Genomic DNA, 19410 nt, shown 5'->3' with positions numbered 1-19410 from the left:
TTTTAATTGACTTCAAATTAATTGCAAGTGCTCTTAAGATATAAGGAATTTCTGGAGTTCATTAAAGCTATACATAGATCTTCTCTGTCAGTGGAAGCAAAGAGACTTTGCCTGGGATTCTGCTCACACATAAATGAAATCAGTTGTCCACCCGGGAACTGGTGGGAAATAGGGAACATAGTAGCATCCTGACACAAAAGTTTAGAGTAAGTTGATATCTCAAGGGAACAATCCCTCAGAGTAGCTGTTCCATATCTGCCATTTCCAAAAAAACTTAAGTATTCAATCCTCGTTTTTGTAGCCACTAACTGAATCTGTTTTCTCTAGGTCATCACCCTTACTCAGAGTCCTCATACTTGAGGGGAGGTAAATATAGTTTGGGACAAATTAGTGAATATTTCTTATACTTTTCAATCAGTAGTACATTTCCAGGTTACTCACATTAAAAAATAAAAAGACTAATTAAGGATCTATGAAGAAAACTTCTTTCTTATCACATTTAATAAGGAATTCTATTATTTAATGTAAAGATGGGATTCTGATTCCTTTCCATAATATTAGCATATTTACAAAGAAATAGATCACCTGTAATTGTAGTATTTTTGATAGACCCTTTCTGGTACAATCCCTAAGAGAAACGTGTGTTTCTATGGAAACTGCAATAAGAAGATTCAATTGCTTCTTGCTATATCTGCTAGCTCTCATTAGACTTAATCTCTTTTTGCTAAAATATTGATTAAATGGGAGATTGGAAGTTATTACCAGAGCCTAATTACAATCTCCATATTGGCAAAGGGAAAATAGATGAGGATGTATGGGTTTGTTATCAGCTTTTATCAATTTCAATTGAGTATCCAAAGTTGTGGAATCCAGTCCTATCAATCTACAGCCTATTCATCATCTATGAATCATTTACTTTGTGATCGATTATGTGTAATTGTTCACTCACAGCAATTTAGTGAGAGCCAATAAGGAGTCTTAAACAACAGCAACTTCATTTGCTAATGTCTAATTAATGCAATAAACATCCTGCTAACAAATGAACACATTCCTTGTGATATTTACTACTAATTTCTTCTGGGGCATCTGGGAGATATGAAACATCTGGACTTGATTCCTCTAAAGTGCACAACAGATAGATCATTAAACCTTGTGGTAAGCCATTCAATTCCTCCTAGAATTCTCAGACTTATAAGTGATCGTTTATTACAATAATAGCTGCTCACTACAGAATTTCCTCAGTACTGATTAAAAATAATAATAAAAAGAAACTCCTTAGCATACCTCCCATTGCTCATTAGTCCTCCATCTCCTCTTTGAAATGTTACTGTAATAAAGGAAAGACATACACACATAGTAGTAAGCATTAATCACAATTAATAACAGCTACCTATTGGACCTCAGTTTAGAGATGAAGACTGGGAATTCCAACACAGTGTAATTAATGGAATTATATAGGTGGTGACAAGTAATGGCTTGATTCAGTGCAAAGTCATCGTTTGTTCTGAATTAAATAAGATTGCTTCAAGTGAAATGAACAATTAGATTGGCCATTGTATTTAGATGTCAGAACTGTTTCGATTGGTGCATATATAGTCTTATTAGAAGGATGATATATCTTTAACGTGTAATTATAAAAGGTAGTCATTTATTCATAACAAGAAAATGTCATTTGAAAGAATCATACAGAAACACATATTGAAGAGAACTAGCATTATTCCATATGTTTCAAATAAAGCATCAGAAAGTATTTGTTGCACACTCCTCACCAGCACGATCATCAGGTATACTTGAAAACATTATGCATTGAATGGTTATGATTATAGTAGACATCAACTACAATAAATGTGTGATATTATCATGACAATATAATCTGCAAATACTTGAAACTGAATGGATTTCAGTTATGTGTAAACATCTCGAGTTTTCTACAATACTAAGGATATTGTCACAGAAAACACCAAGGAATATCTAGTAGAACCAAGGGCATCATTCTACTTTCCCAATTTATTGTTTCCACTTCATGATCAAGAATACCTTCCCAATTTATCATTTCCACTTCATGAGCCAGAAACATGAAAGTATACCAACATACTGACCAAAGTATTTAATATCAGGTTAGATAATCATCCCTTCTGCAAAACCTTGTAGGTAAAATATATATGAGCTTCACTGTGATTCATACTTATGGAATGCTATAATCCTCTCAAAGGACCAAAGGGGTCTAAGGCTGAGTGTGGTCAACGCTATCTAATATTTCTGCCACAAAGGTGAATGCCAACCTAAACTGATAACAGGAGATGATGGGCATAAAATGAACAACATAATCTGTCTTTAGATGACACCAATTATGTGTTCTATAGCTTATTGGTTTGGGGTAAAGGTAAAGATAAATTATTTCTTAAAAGAATTAACTCATTTTAAATGATATATTCTCCAAAAGTACAGATGGCTTTTAATTTGAAAGTTTTCCACAGTTCATCATTTGCATGAGTTTCAGATAACAAATCTAACCACTCTTAAAAATTTGCAGATTCCTAATATAATTCAGCAGGTTGTCCTTGATAGTCAACTAGTAGATAAAATTATCACTTATAGCATAATCATTAGAGAATAAAAACTTAATTCCAAGAGTCTACAATACTTAAAGAGTGATATGTGGCTCCCAGAAATGTCATGTAGGGACCCCATATATGTTGTCATCTCAACTTTTAAATAGCCTCTCAAATGTGCTGTGAAAAAATCCTGACATAATATTTACATCTGCCCATAGCTAGTCACAGACATCTATGCAAAGAAGATGATGTTAATTATTGCTCTACTTAAGACCTTAAAATTTGGTATCAGTAGTGCAATTCTACCATATTGTATCTATTTTATAATTGATTTTTAGTATAAAAATCAATGTAAACAAATGAGCAATGACTAGTGGAGTATTATATACAGCCTAACACATACAAACACATGTGAGCACACATATGCACACACTGACAGAAGACAGGAACACAGTAAGATGATTACCAGTCACTCATGTCATGCATTTTACTAGCTATGTGTTTTATAGTAGAATACTAAGTGCTAAAATAAAGTTAGGACAATGTTGTAACATTGTACATATGCAAACATGCAGTATTTGATGAGCTACACTTCAAAAGTGTTGCTTAAGGGATGCATGAGAAACTAAACAGTTCTGTTTTAATACTGATGTTCTTTCTTCTTATCCAAACTTTTTGTTATCACCAGATCATACAAATAAGAGAAAAAGAGAGAGCTAAATCAGAGTCACTAAAATTGGCTATTTTGTGCTAAAATATTAAAGTGTTACAATATAATACTTAAAACCTAAACAGAAAGATAACATTAGATAAAGCTAATATCCAGTGTTTGAAAGCTTTGGTAAATTATATTTACTAATAGGAAACTAAAGGTTAAGTATGAAAGCATTTAGAGTGATTCATATTGTATTGTATGCTTAGAAAATATTTTGTCTTTGTATCTCAGTAATCATTTGAGTCTTTCTTAAATTGGTTAAGATTAGCAGCAGGCTGTCAAAAATCCCATGGATTTTAACAATTACAAAAATGAAAAATTTATAGAACATTGTGTAATTAGTTGTGTAACTTACAATGTTCTCCACACACAATTTGGTAGACATGAGACCTTTCCATTTTGAATCTTTCTTTTAGAGGAACAAAGAAGAAAGGAAGAGGAGACATATACCCCCACACCTCTTATCACGGTAGTGTTCTTATATTTGTGAGGGGGAAGCCAGCATCATTGTGTAGGTCAGGCTGGCCTCAGCTTAGACTTCAGCATGACACTCCTGCTGGAGTACTGGGATTAGGTGTTTGCCACTAAATCCTGACACTAGTTGTTCTTTAAAAGAAGGGAGAAAAGAGGATAATAAATTCTTTTATACCCTGTCCTCCAATTTGAAAATAGCACAGAAGTAACAGCTCTAGTCGAACAACAGAATGCAAGCAAATAACAAATGATAATCAATTAGAATTTATACTGGAAATTGTGTGTGATCTTTTAATAGCACTTTTAGGAGTCATGCAGGGAGAATCACAGAAAAATATAGCCAATCGAGAGCTGCTTTTAGTCAGTTATCATTTCAAAGAAATATTTGCCTTGATGTGGGAAGAACCTAGGACAGGGACGAGAATTCATGACCATCTCCATGTCACTTTGTGTTTGTCAGAGATAAATTTGAAAGGACCATGGCTGAGACTCAGTAATTTCTTCTAGCATCTCAACGTAAGAACTTCTGGGGAGCAACTTACAGAAGCTTCAGACATGAACATCTGAAAAGTTTTAGAATTGAATTAAATATTTGAACTTATTTTGCTTTTTATGAAAGTTGGGAGGAAAAGAGATTTTCTAAGTTTGTGTCAGATACAGAGGAATCCTGTGCTTCTAATAGCACCTGTCGGGATTAATCCTGTGACATGTCTGCTAGAACTGGAGGACAGAGGGAAGAAATGTAACTATGAGGTAAATTGACATATTGAAGTAAAGAAGCTCCCAGAGTGCCTATCTCTAGTAGGCCACATTTTTCTACTCCAAATGGAAACTTTAATGTTGCAGCCAAGTCTCCTTCCTCTTTCTGATAAGCTCTTACTCAAATGTGAATGTATTAATTCCTTTTTAATAAGCATTAACCAAGCCTAGATAATCAGACTATAAAAATTCCATCAAATCACTGAACTGCTTTTGCATAGTTGTGTCAAATGCCTGCAATTTCCCAAGAGTTTTAAAAATCCATGCATAGAGTATATACAGTGCTATAATGTCCCCAATTGCATTAAATTGTTGATGGGCACCAAGCTTTCTAAAATTTTCTCCTTATAAATGATAGTTACATAGTATAACCACCCCTTTAAAATTAAACAGAAACTCAGTTTCATCAAAATTTGAACACTCCAATAGTTACAAATAAAAAAAGATAGTGGCTAGATACATGGCTCAGTGTTTAAGAGCATTGGTTGTTCTTCCAGAGATTCCCAGTTCAATTCCCAGCACCCACATGGCAGCTTAACACTGCTCTAATTCCGTTCATGGGGAATCTCATGCTCTCTTCGGGTTCCACAGGAGTCCAGAACACACATGAAACTCAGACATACACACAGACAGAATACCCTTACACATAATATGAATAAATTGATGCACCTTTTACAAAGAAAAAACAAAAAATATAACATTGAAGTTATATGTAATACTCACAAACTTTATCCAGTTATATATGTACATATTGATACATTTAAATATAGTTCTGATGGAATGGCATAGATTTGTTTCAAAATTTATTCACTATTTTAGCTACAAACCTATTATAACTATGACCACATGTTTACTTTGTATTAAAAGAAATCATTGAATATTTTCTTTATAAATCTCTTTTTTAAAATCTCCCTCACTTTCTAACATCTGTAGTTGTGAATTTTTCCTGTAGTCAGAATTCCCACACACAGGGACAAGGAAATTGAACTCCTCAGTAGAAATTAAGGTAAATGCAATTAAGGTAAATGTAACTACCTGTTCTACAGATGTGAAAAGTCACTCCACATATAATGTGAGACAGGAGGACCTATTGAACAATGCCGCTTGTAGGTTTATGTTACAAATAGAGGCATGGGCAAAACTATGCTGTGCACTTGTGTCTGTTAATTTAAGTATAAGAAAAATACAGAAAGAACAATGACAAAATGAAGATCACTCCTGCCCTGGAAGTCCCTGCTTCTGGCTTCAAAGAACAGCAAAATACATCAGACCAGATTCTTCTCCAATGGTATGAATGCATTAGTTTGTGTTTGATTCTGGACATTTGTTTATACAATGGAAGTTCTGTCCATTAGCTTAGTCTGGTAAACATGTTAAATTTGTTGGTGCCCAAAGGAAATTATCAACACCAGGAAACAGAGTTTTGTTTTTCTCTTTTCAAATTTTACAAATCTTTTTGTGATTAAAAACAAGTTTCACAGTAGATCTAATGAGACACAGCGCATGTTTTGCCTACATAGTGTGAATGGAAGGCATTCTGCCAGACTTAGTGTCTCACCCTGCAAGCTATTTTTGTCTCTCCACTAATTAGCATCTTCCTGTTTCTTGCTTCTACAGACTGAGAATATACTTGGGGCAAAGGTGTAGGAAGAGTGCTTTAGTCTACAATCCTATGGATTTTAGACATGGGTCAGGGGAGTGCCAGCCTACAATCCTGTTTCTTATCAATTTACTTTTATTCAAAGTCTATAATACCTAATAAAGGGTTTACACTAAACTTTTAACTGAATTTTGGTTGCATTTTCAAAAAAAAGTTACATGATGATCTGAATAGTGGTTCCAAATAGACTTGATTTGTTGAAGTTCATAACTCTCACCAAAAACCAATTGTTATAGATTGCAAAGACATAACCCTGAGAGATTACAGGATGGAGCATCATGTAAAGGTGAAACAACAGAGACTTCAGAAACATCTTCAAGTTCCTGAGATGACAGTGCTTTAATTTTATCTTATCTTGTATTTCTAGTGGCAAGACCACAAATTTCCAAGAGAATCTTTAGATGAAAAAAAAAAGATATGAAAAAAATCAATATGGCATTTTCATTCTAAAAAATATTATAAAATGCTTTCAAGAAAAAGTAGTCCATCACTAACTCCATTCTTTTAGAACAGGACATCAGCCCATTCATAGAAATCCTAAGATCAAACTTATGGGAATGTGTGCATCATTGTCCATTCCTAATTAAAACCCCATGTCCCCCAGCTTCTGTCAGAGACAAACATGTAAAAATCCAAAGAAAGTAAAAGAGTAGATGAGTGGGAAAGAAAACATAGAGACACTATCACAACCCAGGTAGGAAATGCTACTTCCCTGTGATTTGGCAAATTTTCATTGTCTTGCCACCTAGGAGAGAACACAGTTGCTGGAAGGCAAATGACAAGAATAAAGGACATCTATCCACAGAGTCAGCCATCTATCAATAAAGTATTAAGGTTTTGAAAGGCTTCTCTCTGGCTTGGCCTTCTTCCAAATATCTGAAGGGCAAAGCACATTCTGAGTTAGCAGTTCTTTTCCAGGCCCATGGGCATCAATCATAATGAGTCATGATAGCACGAAATGGACAATCCTTGTCAAGCTCAAAGACCAGCAGATATTTTCAAGTTAAGTGCATAGGGTTTTGCAAAGAATTGCTGTGATAGACAGGAAGAGATGTCCATCTGATGTAATTGTACTGAAAGTGCAAACTGCAGGCTGTGAGAGCTATTGTATTACTCTGGCATGAGTGACTAAAGGTACCATTCCACAAGTGAATACAGTAGGTCTTTTCATTGAAGTGACTTCCATGTGTTACCTTGTATTATTATCACTAAGTCAGGTAAAGCCATAAGCCTAAAATTGGCCTTGAGTTAAATTGGCTGTACCTTATGTTTCCTATGATTGGTTTGAGCATGTCACAAGGAAGACATACAGCTTAATGATTTATGGAACCAATCGACTGATTAACAATATCTTTAGGGGTGAAAGTGGAGGGCTGGGCTGAAAAAGAATGGCATTGAAAAACTTGAAATTCAGGACTCCTCAAGTTGTTACTAGCCATCCATTTCTGGGAAGGATCTCTTATTAGTGTAGTGATTTAACACCTAGATGAAAAAGAATAGGAAGCAGGCAGCTTTGACTCATGTAAAGGGAGAATGGGAAACTTCTTGTCAAGGTATTTGATTTGCTTCTTTTTCTAGACCTGATTAGTAATTAATACTGTGTTTTTCATATGCTGTTGACATAAGAACACGGCTATACTCAAGTTACCATATTTAATGTTGTCCCATAACAAGCAAGACAACCAAATGGGTGCCATTCTTTGCATTTTTTCAGTTACAAGATATTCAATTTCCATTTTCTAGCATGCATATTTTAATAACTGATTTTCACGGAGAATTTATCAGTTATTAAAAGATTAAATACAATATCTCAAAAACATTTCAAGTGTTCATAGGCTAAAATTAAAATTGCTCCCTTGAAATTCTACCTAATGTGTGCTATTGGGAATCAGTACCATTTTACTGCTGTTAGAGAAAATAATTAAAAATAACTGCAAAATTTAAATTGTATGAAAATATAGCTTTAGTACTGAATACATTCTTTCAATGACTATGATTTTAGAGTTTCTATCTCCCCCACTTCTAAACTCTATCCTCTTTCCCTTTCATGTCAGTCCCCAACCCATCTATCTTCCTTTCTCATTTACAGATGTTTAAATGAGCAGCATCCTTGAGAAGCTCTCTTGCATTTTGAAAGATGGACACGGATTTTAGAAATGCTGCAGATCATCTCGGGTCTTTTCCCTCTCATTTCTCCTTCAGCTATTTCTGCTTCCCTCCTCCTCCTTGTGCTTCCTTCTGTTCCTCCTTTTGGAAATGCTGCTTGTTCATACTGAAATAGGCTCCCATTTAAGTGAACTGTAAATCACTTCATTCATGCCTCATCAGTTTTATTAATTCTGGTGAGAGTTTTGCTTGTTTTTCTTTTTTCCATCTGGGACATTTCCCAGTGCAATCTGCATTGTGACATACTAAAAGCTTATTTTCAGATCTTTTTCTTCATTTCTGAGCATTTTAATAACTTTCTTGCCTAAGTACACTTCTCAAAAATGTCTTTATAGGGTGCAAGCTCTGCGTGTGTGCTTTTGAGAACTAGTTGAGAAAAACAGTTGAGCATTTTATCAGTGTCTACTCTGGCTATGCTTCACTGGAGATACAAGCAGAAAGATTGCCTGTGGTCATAAAACGATATGGTCAAGAGCAAGGCATTGAAGCATGTTGCTTATAATTGCATTTTACAGAGCGGGTTTTTATAACAAGCCCAAATCATCCATTTGTTATTCCATTTCATTTCTTCCTCTCATCACATTACATTCTAAAAGATAAGAGGTTTTTATAGCTGACGATAGTCTCTTACCAGCATAATTGCTGAGCCCCTTTCTCTTCTTTCTTCTCCAATACAGCCAGATGCTAAAGCCCATCAGAATTACCCAGCAGGCACCACCAATGCCAGCTATAAATGCAGGTTGCTTCACAACATCAGTTATTTGCTCAGTTATGCTGTTATTGTTTTCTGTAATAACAACTTCGTTCCGTCCCCCTATGGAAGGAACAATAGTATCAGTAAACATTAAGACAAATAATAGCAGAAATACAAACACATTGTACCATAGGTACAGACATGTGCTTTTAAAACTCAGCTGATATTAGTTTTGTCCTGATGGTGTCAAAATTACTGATAAGAAATTTTAAGATTAAAATGAAGCACTGAATCATGTGTTTGTTTCATTAAGATGATTATTTTCTTTTAATGTGTTAACAACAGTTCCTAAACCACTTACAGATTTATAATATAAATAATCATTAGAACAACCACTAAAGTTATTAAAGTTTCCATAACACAAGTATTTGTGCATTGCTTTTCTGCTACTGCTTTGCCTATTTTCAAGTGGACATAATTCACAAGATTATGTCATTTCATATGACCATCAATACTCTACCAAAGATGTTATGTACAACTATACTTTGATTTTTGACGAGGATTGATATTCTATGTAAAGAACAACAGAAATTATGAAAACATTAATTCGTAGGGATTAGCATGTGTAATTAAAACATCAAACTTAGGTGCTCTCTAAGAGAAGTTAAGAGTAATTTGACAATTGAACATTGAATCAAGGTATTTTATGCTGAGAAACTTGAGACCTCTGAAAAATCAATTAAGCAAATTCCCAATCCATAATTAATAAGTTGTGGAATCAGAGAATCATAATGACATTGGACAACAAAGATATAAGATGTATTTTTAAGATTAAAAAACTTATACAACAAGAATCAAGTGAATCTTGTGTCAGTATCATTTCTAGTCAGTATTAACCAAGGATGTGTGAAAGGTAAATTGCAAGGAAAATATAAAAGGGGCAGTCCAACACATCCCATCACAGGAATGATTTTCATTTTTTTTAGCATATGCAATGCTTTTATATGCTAGGGAGAGCACTGTCTTTGACCTCAGAGACAAGAGGTACCTCTCTCTGCAACTTCTTAGATGGTAAATTGTAGTCTTGGGTCAAGAACTTAATCTGTTTGCATCTAATTCAGATCATTGACACTGTTACTGGTTTTTTTTCATGTATTTTGAACTCATTGTGAAAATCTTTCCTTCTTTATTCCTTCTGCCCTTTTTTGAGAACATTCTCTTTATTACTCTAAAATGCAGTTGCACAATCAACTCTTAGACCAGGAGTTTTTAAAGGAGTATTTCTTCTCATAGAGACATGTGTCAAATCTCGAGATATCTGGTGTTGTCTTAATTGACCTGAGATAAAATTGGGCGTGTTGCTGTTACTTAGCAAGTAGAAACCACACACTGTACAACTTCCCATGCATAGAACCATTACAAATCAAAGCATGATCAAAACCCCAAAATGTTGAGACATTTGCTAGAAAGAGAACACAAGAGTCTATGGGATGCTTCCTTTTTTTCCTATTTTTTATTTAAATTAGAAACAAGCTTATTTTACATGTCAATCCCAGTTCCCTCTCCCTTCCCTCCTCCCCTACCCCACACTAATCTCCTATCCATCCCCTTTCTGCTCCCCAGGGAGAGTGAGGCCTTCCATGGGGGATCTTCAAAGACTGTCACAACATTTGGAGCTGGGTCTAGGCCCTCACCTGTGTGTGTAGGCTGAGAGAGCATCCCTCTATGTCGGATGGGCTCCCAAAGTCCACTTGTATGCTAGGGATAAATACTGATCTACTACCAGAGACCCCATAGATTGTTGAGGCCTCCTCATTGACACCCACATTCAGGGGATCTGGATCAGTCCAATGCTGGTTTCCCAGCTATCAGTCTGAGCACAACCTCATCCCATGTGATGGAAAGAGTTACATTAAAAGTCTTTCAGTTGGTTTTTCAGACTGTCAGGTGAACTGCTTAGGTTTGATGATCCTGTAAAGCTCAAGGACCACTCATCAATCCTGCTCCTCTTTGCTTCTGAGGCAGAAAGTTAACACATAGTCCTGAGCTTTCCCTGCCATCCAGTGACTGAATGTATGCCAATGGTGTCTAGATGGAAACGACTCACATTGCCTTCAGCTCTACCCCTTAATACTCTACAACAGCCTTGGATCCTCTTTCACTTTCCTTGTGTATTAAAACCAATATGTCTTGGAGGTCATCATGCCTATTGAAGATAGAAAAGCTCTTTCTTAAAAGAATTTAAATGACTGAATGACTATGGAATAAAAACATAGGTACCATTCTTCTAAGCCTTATTACACTGGGCTGTGAATAAGAAACAAAACATTTTTATTAAATAAACCAAACAGCAGTCTTATTTATTATAACTGCTAGAATTTTCTTACACAAACAAACACACATGCACATTACATTACTGAAAAGTATTTTGTGCTTTTTCAGGTTTAAAATAAATTATGCAATAAACCTTTCTTGTCTGAACCAGGCACCTTTAGATATTATCTGTATGAAAATATAAAAATTGTATTTTATTAACATATTACCAATATGTTATCTGGTGACTATTTTCACTAGCAGAAGTTACTGAAACATAAATCCAACAAACAAAACAACAAAAACCCCAAAACCCTGATAAAATATAGAACAAAGAATAAGAGAAGATTTGCATTGTTTTAAGGTGAGTCCTTAAACTGGTTTATGAAATACTGCACAATATTTTATGAGCCAGGTTGTTTTAGTTTTTTTTATACTGATGCTTTTTGAAACAATGTTGTCAGTTATCCTGAAAAGAACACAGACAAGGGTGATGTGATTCACCGTGCTCCATTGTTCTTGCAGACAAAAAACAATGTAATGAAATCTAGTACCTGCCTCCCATTGGAGAGTAGTAATGAAGAATGAAAGTAACTTGTTAGAAAAAAAATTAGACACATCAGATTCAGTTGTACCTATTTATGTTAAAGTTTGTAGTTGGACTAATCATCAACTCTCCAGGAAGAGTATTATAGATGAATAATTAAAATAGCTTTATCATTAAGAAGATTGTTGTTTGATGTATGGTTTTGGTATGGATAAATTTCTTTCATGTTTTTGTCTGTTATCTTTATCCTAAGTTTCATGTGAAACCCACTCTCACATATAAAATCCTAAAAAATAATAAAGTAACACAAATTGCAATCTGTGTAAGTTTATGCGTCCTATTTCACAGTACTCTAAGCTATTGGTTTCTTCACATCATTGGGATGGAATAGTTGAAACTTTACAGTGTCTGGAATAACAGCAATCTAAAATTATGAACCATAAACTGCATCAATGCCAATGCGTGACTTAATCAGCAAAGGGAAAATCAGATAAGCTTGAGTCACGTTTCATGCCATTTCCAATATAGAATACACAATAGGGGAAGTGTAAATTGAAACAGAAAAGGAGATTAGCCACCATTAGGTCACTATTCAACTGAGAAGTAGTAGTTGTGTACAAAGCATTATCAGACAAGATGTGAAGCATGATACAGAAGGATAATTAAAGAAACAATTAGGAAGTGTCTCAGGACAGCAGTAGATATTAAAAAGAAATGGGTTTCTGGAGGAAACATCTTTTCTGGGTCAAACTGGACTTACACATGTGCTTGTCCTCATTTCTGTTACTATACTGCTGTGGTCATGATTACTTTTAAGCATAACATATTCTAACTACCTGAATAGGATACAGGAAAGTCATTGATTTCATTGTTTTGTTTCTAAAAAACTTCAATACTTGTTTGATATAGTACAGATGTGTTTAAGAAAAAGTTAGAGACTCAGTCTTCAGGAAAAAAAATACAGTTTGATAAAATCATCTAAATGAAAGTCATTATTTTGGTATAATATAATTGCTCTGAGAAGAACTGTGCTTGTCACAACAAATCATTGATTTCTTGTAATCTTTTCTTGGTTCCAAGAGAAACAGGTTTCCAAAGTGCTGTGATATAGACAGCCACTAGGAAAAGAGAAGAAAACATCGATTCCTTTAAGAAACACTTTATTTACTAAATACAATAGAAACAACAAGACACAAGAGGGAAATACAGTTACTTTGCAATCTTATCTTCAGAAAGAAAAACTATATTCAGTAAATCCAGGTCATGTTCATTTCCTTTATAGGATTTCTGAGGGAGAATTATCCTTTAATTTTGTTTAAAGAAGAGTACTCTTGTTGATCAACAATGAGGCATTTAGCATTAAAACAGACAGTGAAGGGAAATATACTTAAGTATATTTTTGCTTTGTTTTGTCTGTTCTGAGACACAGTCTCCATATGTAGATCTGGCTGGCCTCGTTGAGCCAGACTCAAACATTTCAATATTTTCTTCACCCTTCCTGATACTGAGATTGTAGACTATAAGAATGTGGCACCGTACCAGGGCCCTCATAGTATTAAAATAAAGAAAAAATAAAGGATAAAGACTTATTTCCAAATATTTTAAATAAAATGTGTATTTATGCATACACATGCATGTGAATATATATATACTTACATATATATATATGTAAAATTTTGGGTTCACCTATATGTCTTCCTTATTCCAATTTATTTCATAAAAATCTCAGAAGGGCAAGTTTGTAAGTTTCCCTCAGGTTAAGGAATTAATTCAGTCTGAACAACTAATTAAGAAGGAAAAAGCAATTTAGAGAAAAGATAATGCTTTAACTTTTTTCTTCAATGCTATTCATTTAGCAAACAAAGAAAAGTTTGGAAGTCTAAAATATTTAACATTATGACTAAACATAAAGTCTGTTTCTATGAAACAGAAGAAATGATTAGCCAGAAACTGGTGATATCCTGTGTCTATATCATTTTATTATATTAGAAAATAAGGAGACAAAATTCTTTATGAAATTTTGATGAAAATTTTTGATGCATGTATACATTTTAAAAGTTTTTGTCATTATGATGCCAATAAGACTATAGATAATTTAAAGTGTTTAATATTGAGAGCTCTAGTAGAGAAATCTTCATTGATAAGCTTTTGCATCTTTGAGTGACATACTAAAGCTATGGAGTGTAAGCAAGCTAATGACCACACTGATATACTCTAATGTCAATTAAATAATATGTCAGAACTCAAGCAGGGTGTTGGTGGCGCACATTTTTAATCCCAGCATTCAGTTGACAGAGACAGGTGGATCTCTGTGAGTTCGAGGCCATCCTGGTCTGCAGAGCAAGTTCCAGGACAGCCTCCAAAACAATATATAGACACCCTGTCTTGAAAAAACAAAAAACAAACAAACATAAACAAAAATAATATGTCAGAATTCACAGCTTGGGGATGCTTGAATGATAGAGAATTTAAGGGAAATCCTCAATTTCAGGGAGTACTTTGAGGGTAGTGCTCACTAGTCAAGCAATCACCCCTAAAATCCTAGGGTGGACCCTTAACTTTGCATTGAGGAATGCTGCAAAGATCTGGTGCAAAGCAGAGACAAAGAACAAGAGAAGTTGTCCAGCTGATATCTGGTTCAGAGAAGTGAATTCTTGCTTTTTGAGTTCGATTCAGTTAGGGGCACCAGAAAGACATACTAATATTTTTGTTGAAATTCCAAAATGGCCTTACCTTAGACTGAACATCAAACTGAGGTAGTTTGTAGTCCAAGAAAAGGGACAAAACCTAAAAACTCCCATACAAATACAATGTAAAGGAATAAGATGTGGCAAATTCAAGATTAAAATCCTGCAACAATACTTCGTAAGACAAATACCAATATTCCTCCACTGATCACATACCTTCATAATATGTCATTACAAAGTCAGGTATCCAGTGAAATATAACCTCCCATATAAGTATAGACAAATAGATGAATGAGAAACAGGACAAGAAAAGAAAAGCAGTTTGTGGAAGTGGACTATTCAACAATATAAGTTTTGGAGCCAGGAAGAATGTATTTTATGTATTATAATTTAAAACAACTTTGTTACATTTATATATTGGAATAGTTAGCTTATTGTACAGGTGGGGCACATTCAAATCACACACTGTGTGAAAGTTACAGACTAGCTTGTGGGAGTTAGTTTTCTGCTATGTGAGTCTCAGGGATGAAATGTAGCTATCATTTTGGCAGCAAGCACTTTTACCTGCTGAGCCTTACTACCTTCCTGAGAAATGCATTGAAAGAAGGAACCTCAATAAAAGCAATCTATAATCTATACACAGAGATAAAACTTAGCATAAAGGGTTAAAAAGAATGGAAATACTTAAATAGTATTTAAAGACAAATGTGTGTTTCAGAGCAAGAAGTCTCCCAGTGGGTTAAAGAGGAAAAGCTGATGATGGCTGTGAAGCAAGCTCACTAGTAAATTCAAGTCTTAAATTATAATCATCCACAAGGAAATAGATAAAACAAAAGATGTCAACTGAGGGCTGTGGAGAAATGGCAGCTTCCAGACTGAGGGATGGAGAGATGATTCCTCGTAGACTGAGGGGTGGAGAACATGCTCCTCACAAACTCAGGGATGGAGAAATGGTTCCACAGTTAAAGATCTTGCTGTATAAGGGAGAAGAGTAGAGTTCATATCCTGAGAATCAATGTAAACTTTGGGCAAAGAGGGAAGCCCATCTGTGATTTTATCACAAAGGAGGCATAGACAGGGTAGCCCACTGACAAACCTTATCATACCGACAAACTCGATATGATTGAGAGATCATGCTTTAAAGACTAAAACAGAAGAATGACAAAGAATTCCAACATCTATCCCAGGTCTCCACATATACAGAACTGTACATACACACATGTGAACAAGCATACACACGACATACATATATCTATAAGGCAAAAAGTCAAAGTAAGGAGTTCTAAACTGAAAAGGAGATGTATAAATCCATAATTATCACTTATTTCCAGACTAATTTTTTGTAATTATTTTTACTTGGCATTTTAGAAGAGAATTATAATTTCAATGCACAAACCACCATTTACCACAATTACTCTTGGCATTGATACCATTATTATGTGAATAAATAACTAAGGAGGAAATAACACTGGTCCTTTCAAAATGCCTGAAGGATAAACATAAAAGAGGAAGAAGACTTCCCACCTACTGTGTAAACTCATTCACCCTTATTCCAGAACCTGACCAATATAGAGAGATAACAAGACATAGGAAGGAACAGAATACCCATTAAGATTCATTCGCAAACACGAATTCAAAATTATTTGCCACATGATATTAAACTAGATGTAGCAACAGAATGGAAGAGTATAATAACAACTGAGTAGAATTCATAATCAAGACCAAAAAGATGATTTACTTCTTAAAACTATTCAGGAGAATTTAACACATCAACAACAGCAAAATGGAGAAAGAAAATTTTAAATAAGTTCACATGTAATATAAATCAATGAGAAAAACAGATTTCAAACAACAATTCAGCATAGTGTAAAACATATATCAAACACTCAGAAAGTACATCAACAAAACATATAAAAAATCACACACTGAAAACAGCAAAACACTCTGGCAGAGTAGTAAACAAGACTTCTGTAATGAAAACATATATTATGTTCCTGGGAAGGACTTGATGTTATGTTTACTCAGTTTTACAAATAGACTGCATTTTTCCATTGTAATTCCTTGATAATTTTGTAGAAACCGACAATCTGATTTGAAAAGTATGTGGAAAGTGAAAATAGCCACATTTTCTAAACGAAAACAATGGCATTTTCACATTACCCAATTAAAAAGATCACTGTTAGCCACAGCAATGAAAACAGTGTAGTTTGTATACAGCCAAATATAAACGTTAAGAACCCTGAAAGAGATCAACATGCATGTATTTTATTAGGAGAGGGGTCAATAGATGCTATCAATTCTATAGAAACAATTAGTAGTGTGAATTGTTTGTAAGAACTGTCAATTAACCTACTTGCCTGTCTACCCACACAGGGTGTACTATATGGGTCTCTCAAAATAACTGGCCATGGTCAAGATGAATGTCCCAAAACACAGTCTACCTTGCTGTGCATGGACAGATACTAAAGTTCAGATGTCATAAACTAATACTCACCAATTATTATTGGCTGTGGTTCACTTTTTACTCCAACCCCTGCACTTGTACTAGCTGCCACTTCTACCCGGTACTGGATTCCAGGAAATAAGCCACCTATCACTACAGAGCGAATGGCGGCATCCACAGTTTTGTTGACATGGAATCGTGTCTCATTTCCCAGACACCAGATCTATAGAAAAGGGGGAGTAAAAACAGGTAGTATGAAGTCTCCACTCTTATAATTTGACTATTATGATGAATACATACACACTGACTAATCACAGTTTAAATGCTTGGTTATGTAATGGTGTTGAATCCAACATAGTCTTATAAAATTGTTCATAAATGATAGATAGCCATCCACTGTGTGTTATGTATATTTACATGCATTAGAGGGAGAAAAATATGACAAACTGAAACTCTGTCATGTTCCTTTATCTCTCACTATTTTCATGTGAATTACATTGAGCACTTTTCACTGTGTAGTGACTCCTTTGACATATCAGGTAAGGGATAGGTGATTTTAAATTTGACATTTGTGTAGATAAAGTCTCACAGTTTCCTCTGCTTAATTTATCAAAAAATGTTTATACATAATCCAATATACATTTTATTTCAAAGGTATGTAGGCACACAACTAAATATAATTCATATTCCATTCAAGAAGATATTAAGTAGTTAACAGGATTAATTGATCTCACAGAAATTGATCACAATGCAATTAAAGTCAATATATACAGAGATATGAATAAATTTTAGTAGTGTTCAAATCCTATCTACACACTACACATGCTTGAAATAAAATAGCCCAAAGGGTTGAGACATGGATGTTAAAGTAGCTGGGTTGTTATTTCAATATAAATTAAACTTACAGAATATGTTCATTGGAGATACAGAAATTTGTTACAATAAAATGGCTAGGAAACTTCTCAGGCATTTACATTTATTTACTTATCATAGAATGCTTCTTAATAACACAAATGCATGTTCAAAAATGTATAACATTTGTTTCTGAAACAGGTGTACTTAGCTCTTATCTGAATGCATACCACTCTACAAATATTCTAGACAGATAATAAATGAGAAGCATCATGCTGTAAACTACTGTTGCTAATTAAGCCCAAGTTTAGAATTTCAAGTCTTGAACCATGTAGAAACAAACATACAGGGAAGTGGTTAACTTTGTAATATTCCCAAAATACTGTCACACTGTTGGAATGGTTTTAGTTATGTTACTATGTGGACAGTTATCCTTCTTAAGCTTAAGCCTTAAAATATGATACAGATATTAAACAAAAACATGTAATTAGCATATGCATTTGCTTCAGCAAGTTGACCATTAATGTGGCATAGTTTTATTTTTTTAATATCTTTTAGGAATAAAATTCAATCTGCCCAGTTTAGCATGAAATTATTCAGCCTATTTTTCCCTACCAGCAATGAATTTCTGAAGGTGTAATCTCTAGTTACTGATACCAGTAATGAATTTCTGAAGGTGTAATCTCTAGTTACTGATACCAGCTCTGCCTTCCTGTTACTTCCCAAATACTAGAAATATATACAAATATTAAAAAAAACGCATGGCTTTTAAATTTTTTCAAAGTTTAAGGTACAATCACCTCATGATTCAGTCAAAGTTTTTGTAAAAAGTTAGACACACTTTGTGTCTTAAACATCAGCTATGGTAATGGAACATCAGGGATGTGTTTTTTCTTTAGATATCATTGGTTCAAATATGAGACAATTATTTTTTTGCTATCCCATTAAAATTTTGTTTCAACGGCCATCCCAAGGGAAACCTCAATGTGATTTGGCACAGTAGTACTGTTCTTTCCCTATTCCTTTTTACTTTCCCAATCCTCAGTTTGTCTCTCCCTGATAATACAGGTGAATTTGGCTTCAGTGTGATTTGTACTTGCACCACAAGCCCCTCCTTCTATCATTACTGAATCCCGTTACACCGGAAACCATTCCACTCTCCATTTTCCAGCTGACTTATGTGTCTCTGAGCTTGACATTAGGTTCTCATTCGTCATGTCTTCTCACCCTTTCCTATCATGCATCTTAGTTAACAACTGAGCCTTTGGAGACAGGCTCTGTTGAAATGATACTAAGAACTCTTGGGATAGCTTGCCTGTGAATCTCTCTTTGTTAGCTGGGCTTACCTTATATTCCTGAATAATTCCGTTTTGGTGGTCTGGGGGTGGAGGGTCCCAGGATACACTAATGCTAGTGCTGTTGTGGCTTCCAACTGTCAGCACAGTCACAGACTGGGGAGGGGCACTTGGCGCTGCGGAGGAGTACACAGAATGTAAACAGCAAGTTCTGGTATGCATATGCTTACAGCACATGAAAATACAGACA

General features: G+C 34.6%; 1 protein-coding gene across 12 annotated transcripts in view; it reads right to left on the bottom strand.

Annotated features, from left to right (window-relative positions):
- The window catches only part of Robo2 (roundabout guidance receptor 2), a 1424536-nt gene that overhangs the window by 42428 nt on the left and 1362698 nt on the right, over nt 1-19410 (bottom strand). For all 12 annotated transcript variants that reach the window (XM_040750574.1, XM_040750576.1, XM_040750575.1 and 9 more), the window contains 4 exons: nt 19212-19336; nt 17065-17236; nt 8961-9143; nt 1285-1327 (listed from right to left, as the gene is read on the bottom strand). In XM_040750574.1, the coding sequence (XP_040606508.1) occupies nt 1285-1327; nt 8961-9143; nt 17065-17236; nt 19212-19336 (523 nt within the window). The remainder of the gene's footprint in view (nt 1-1284; nt 1328-8960; nt 9144-17064; nt 17237-19211; nt 19337-19410) is intronic.

This window comes from Mesocricetus auratus, unplaced genomic scaffold, assembly GCF_017639785.1.
Source record: "Mesocricetus auratus isolate SY011 unplaced genomic scaffold, BCM_Maur_2.0 Super-Scaffold_100008, whole genome shotgun sequence".
NCBI classification, from domain to species: Eukaryota; Metazoa; Chordata; class Mammalia; order Rodentia; family Cricetidae; genus Mesocricetus; species Mesocricetus auratus.
This window is presented reverse-complemented; position numbering and strand designations above follow the sequence as displayed.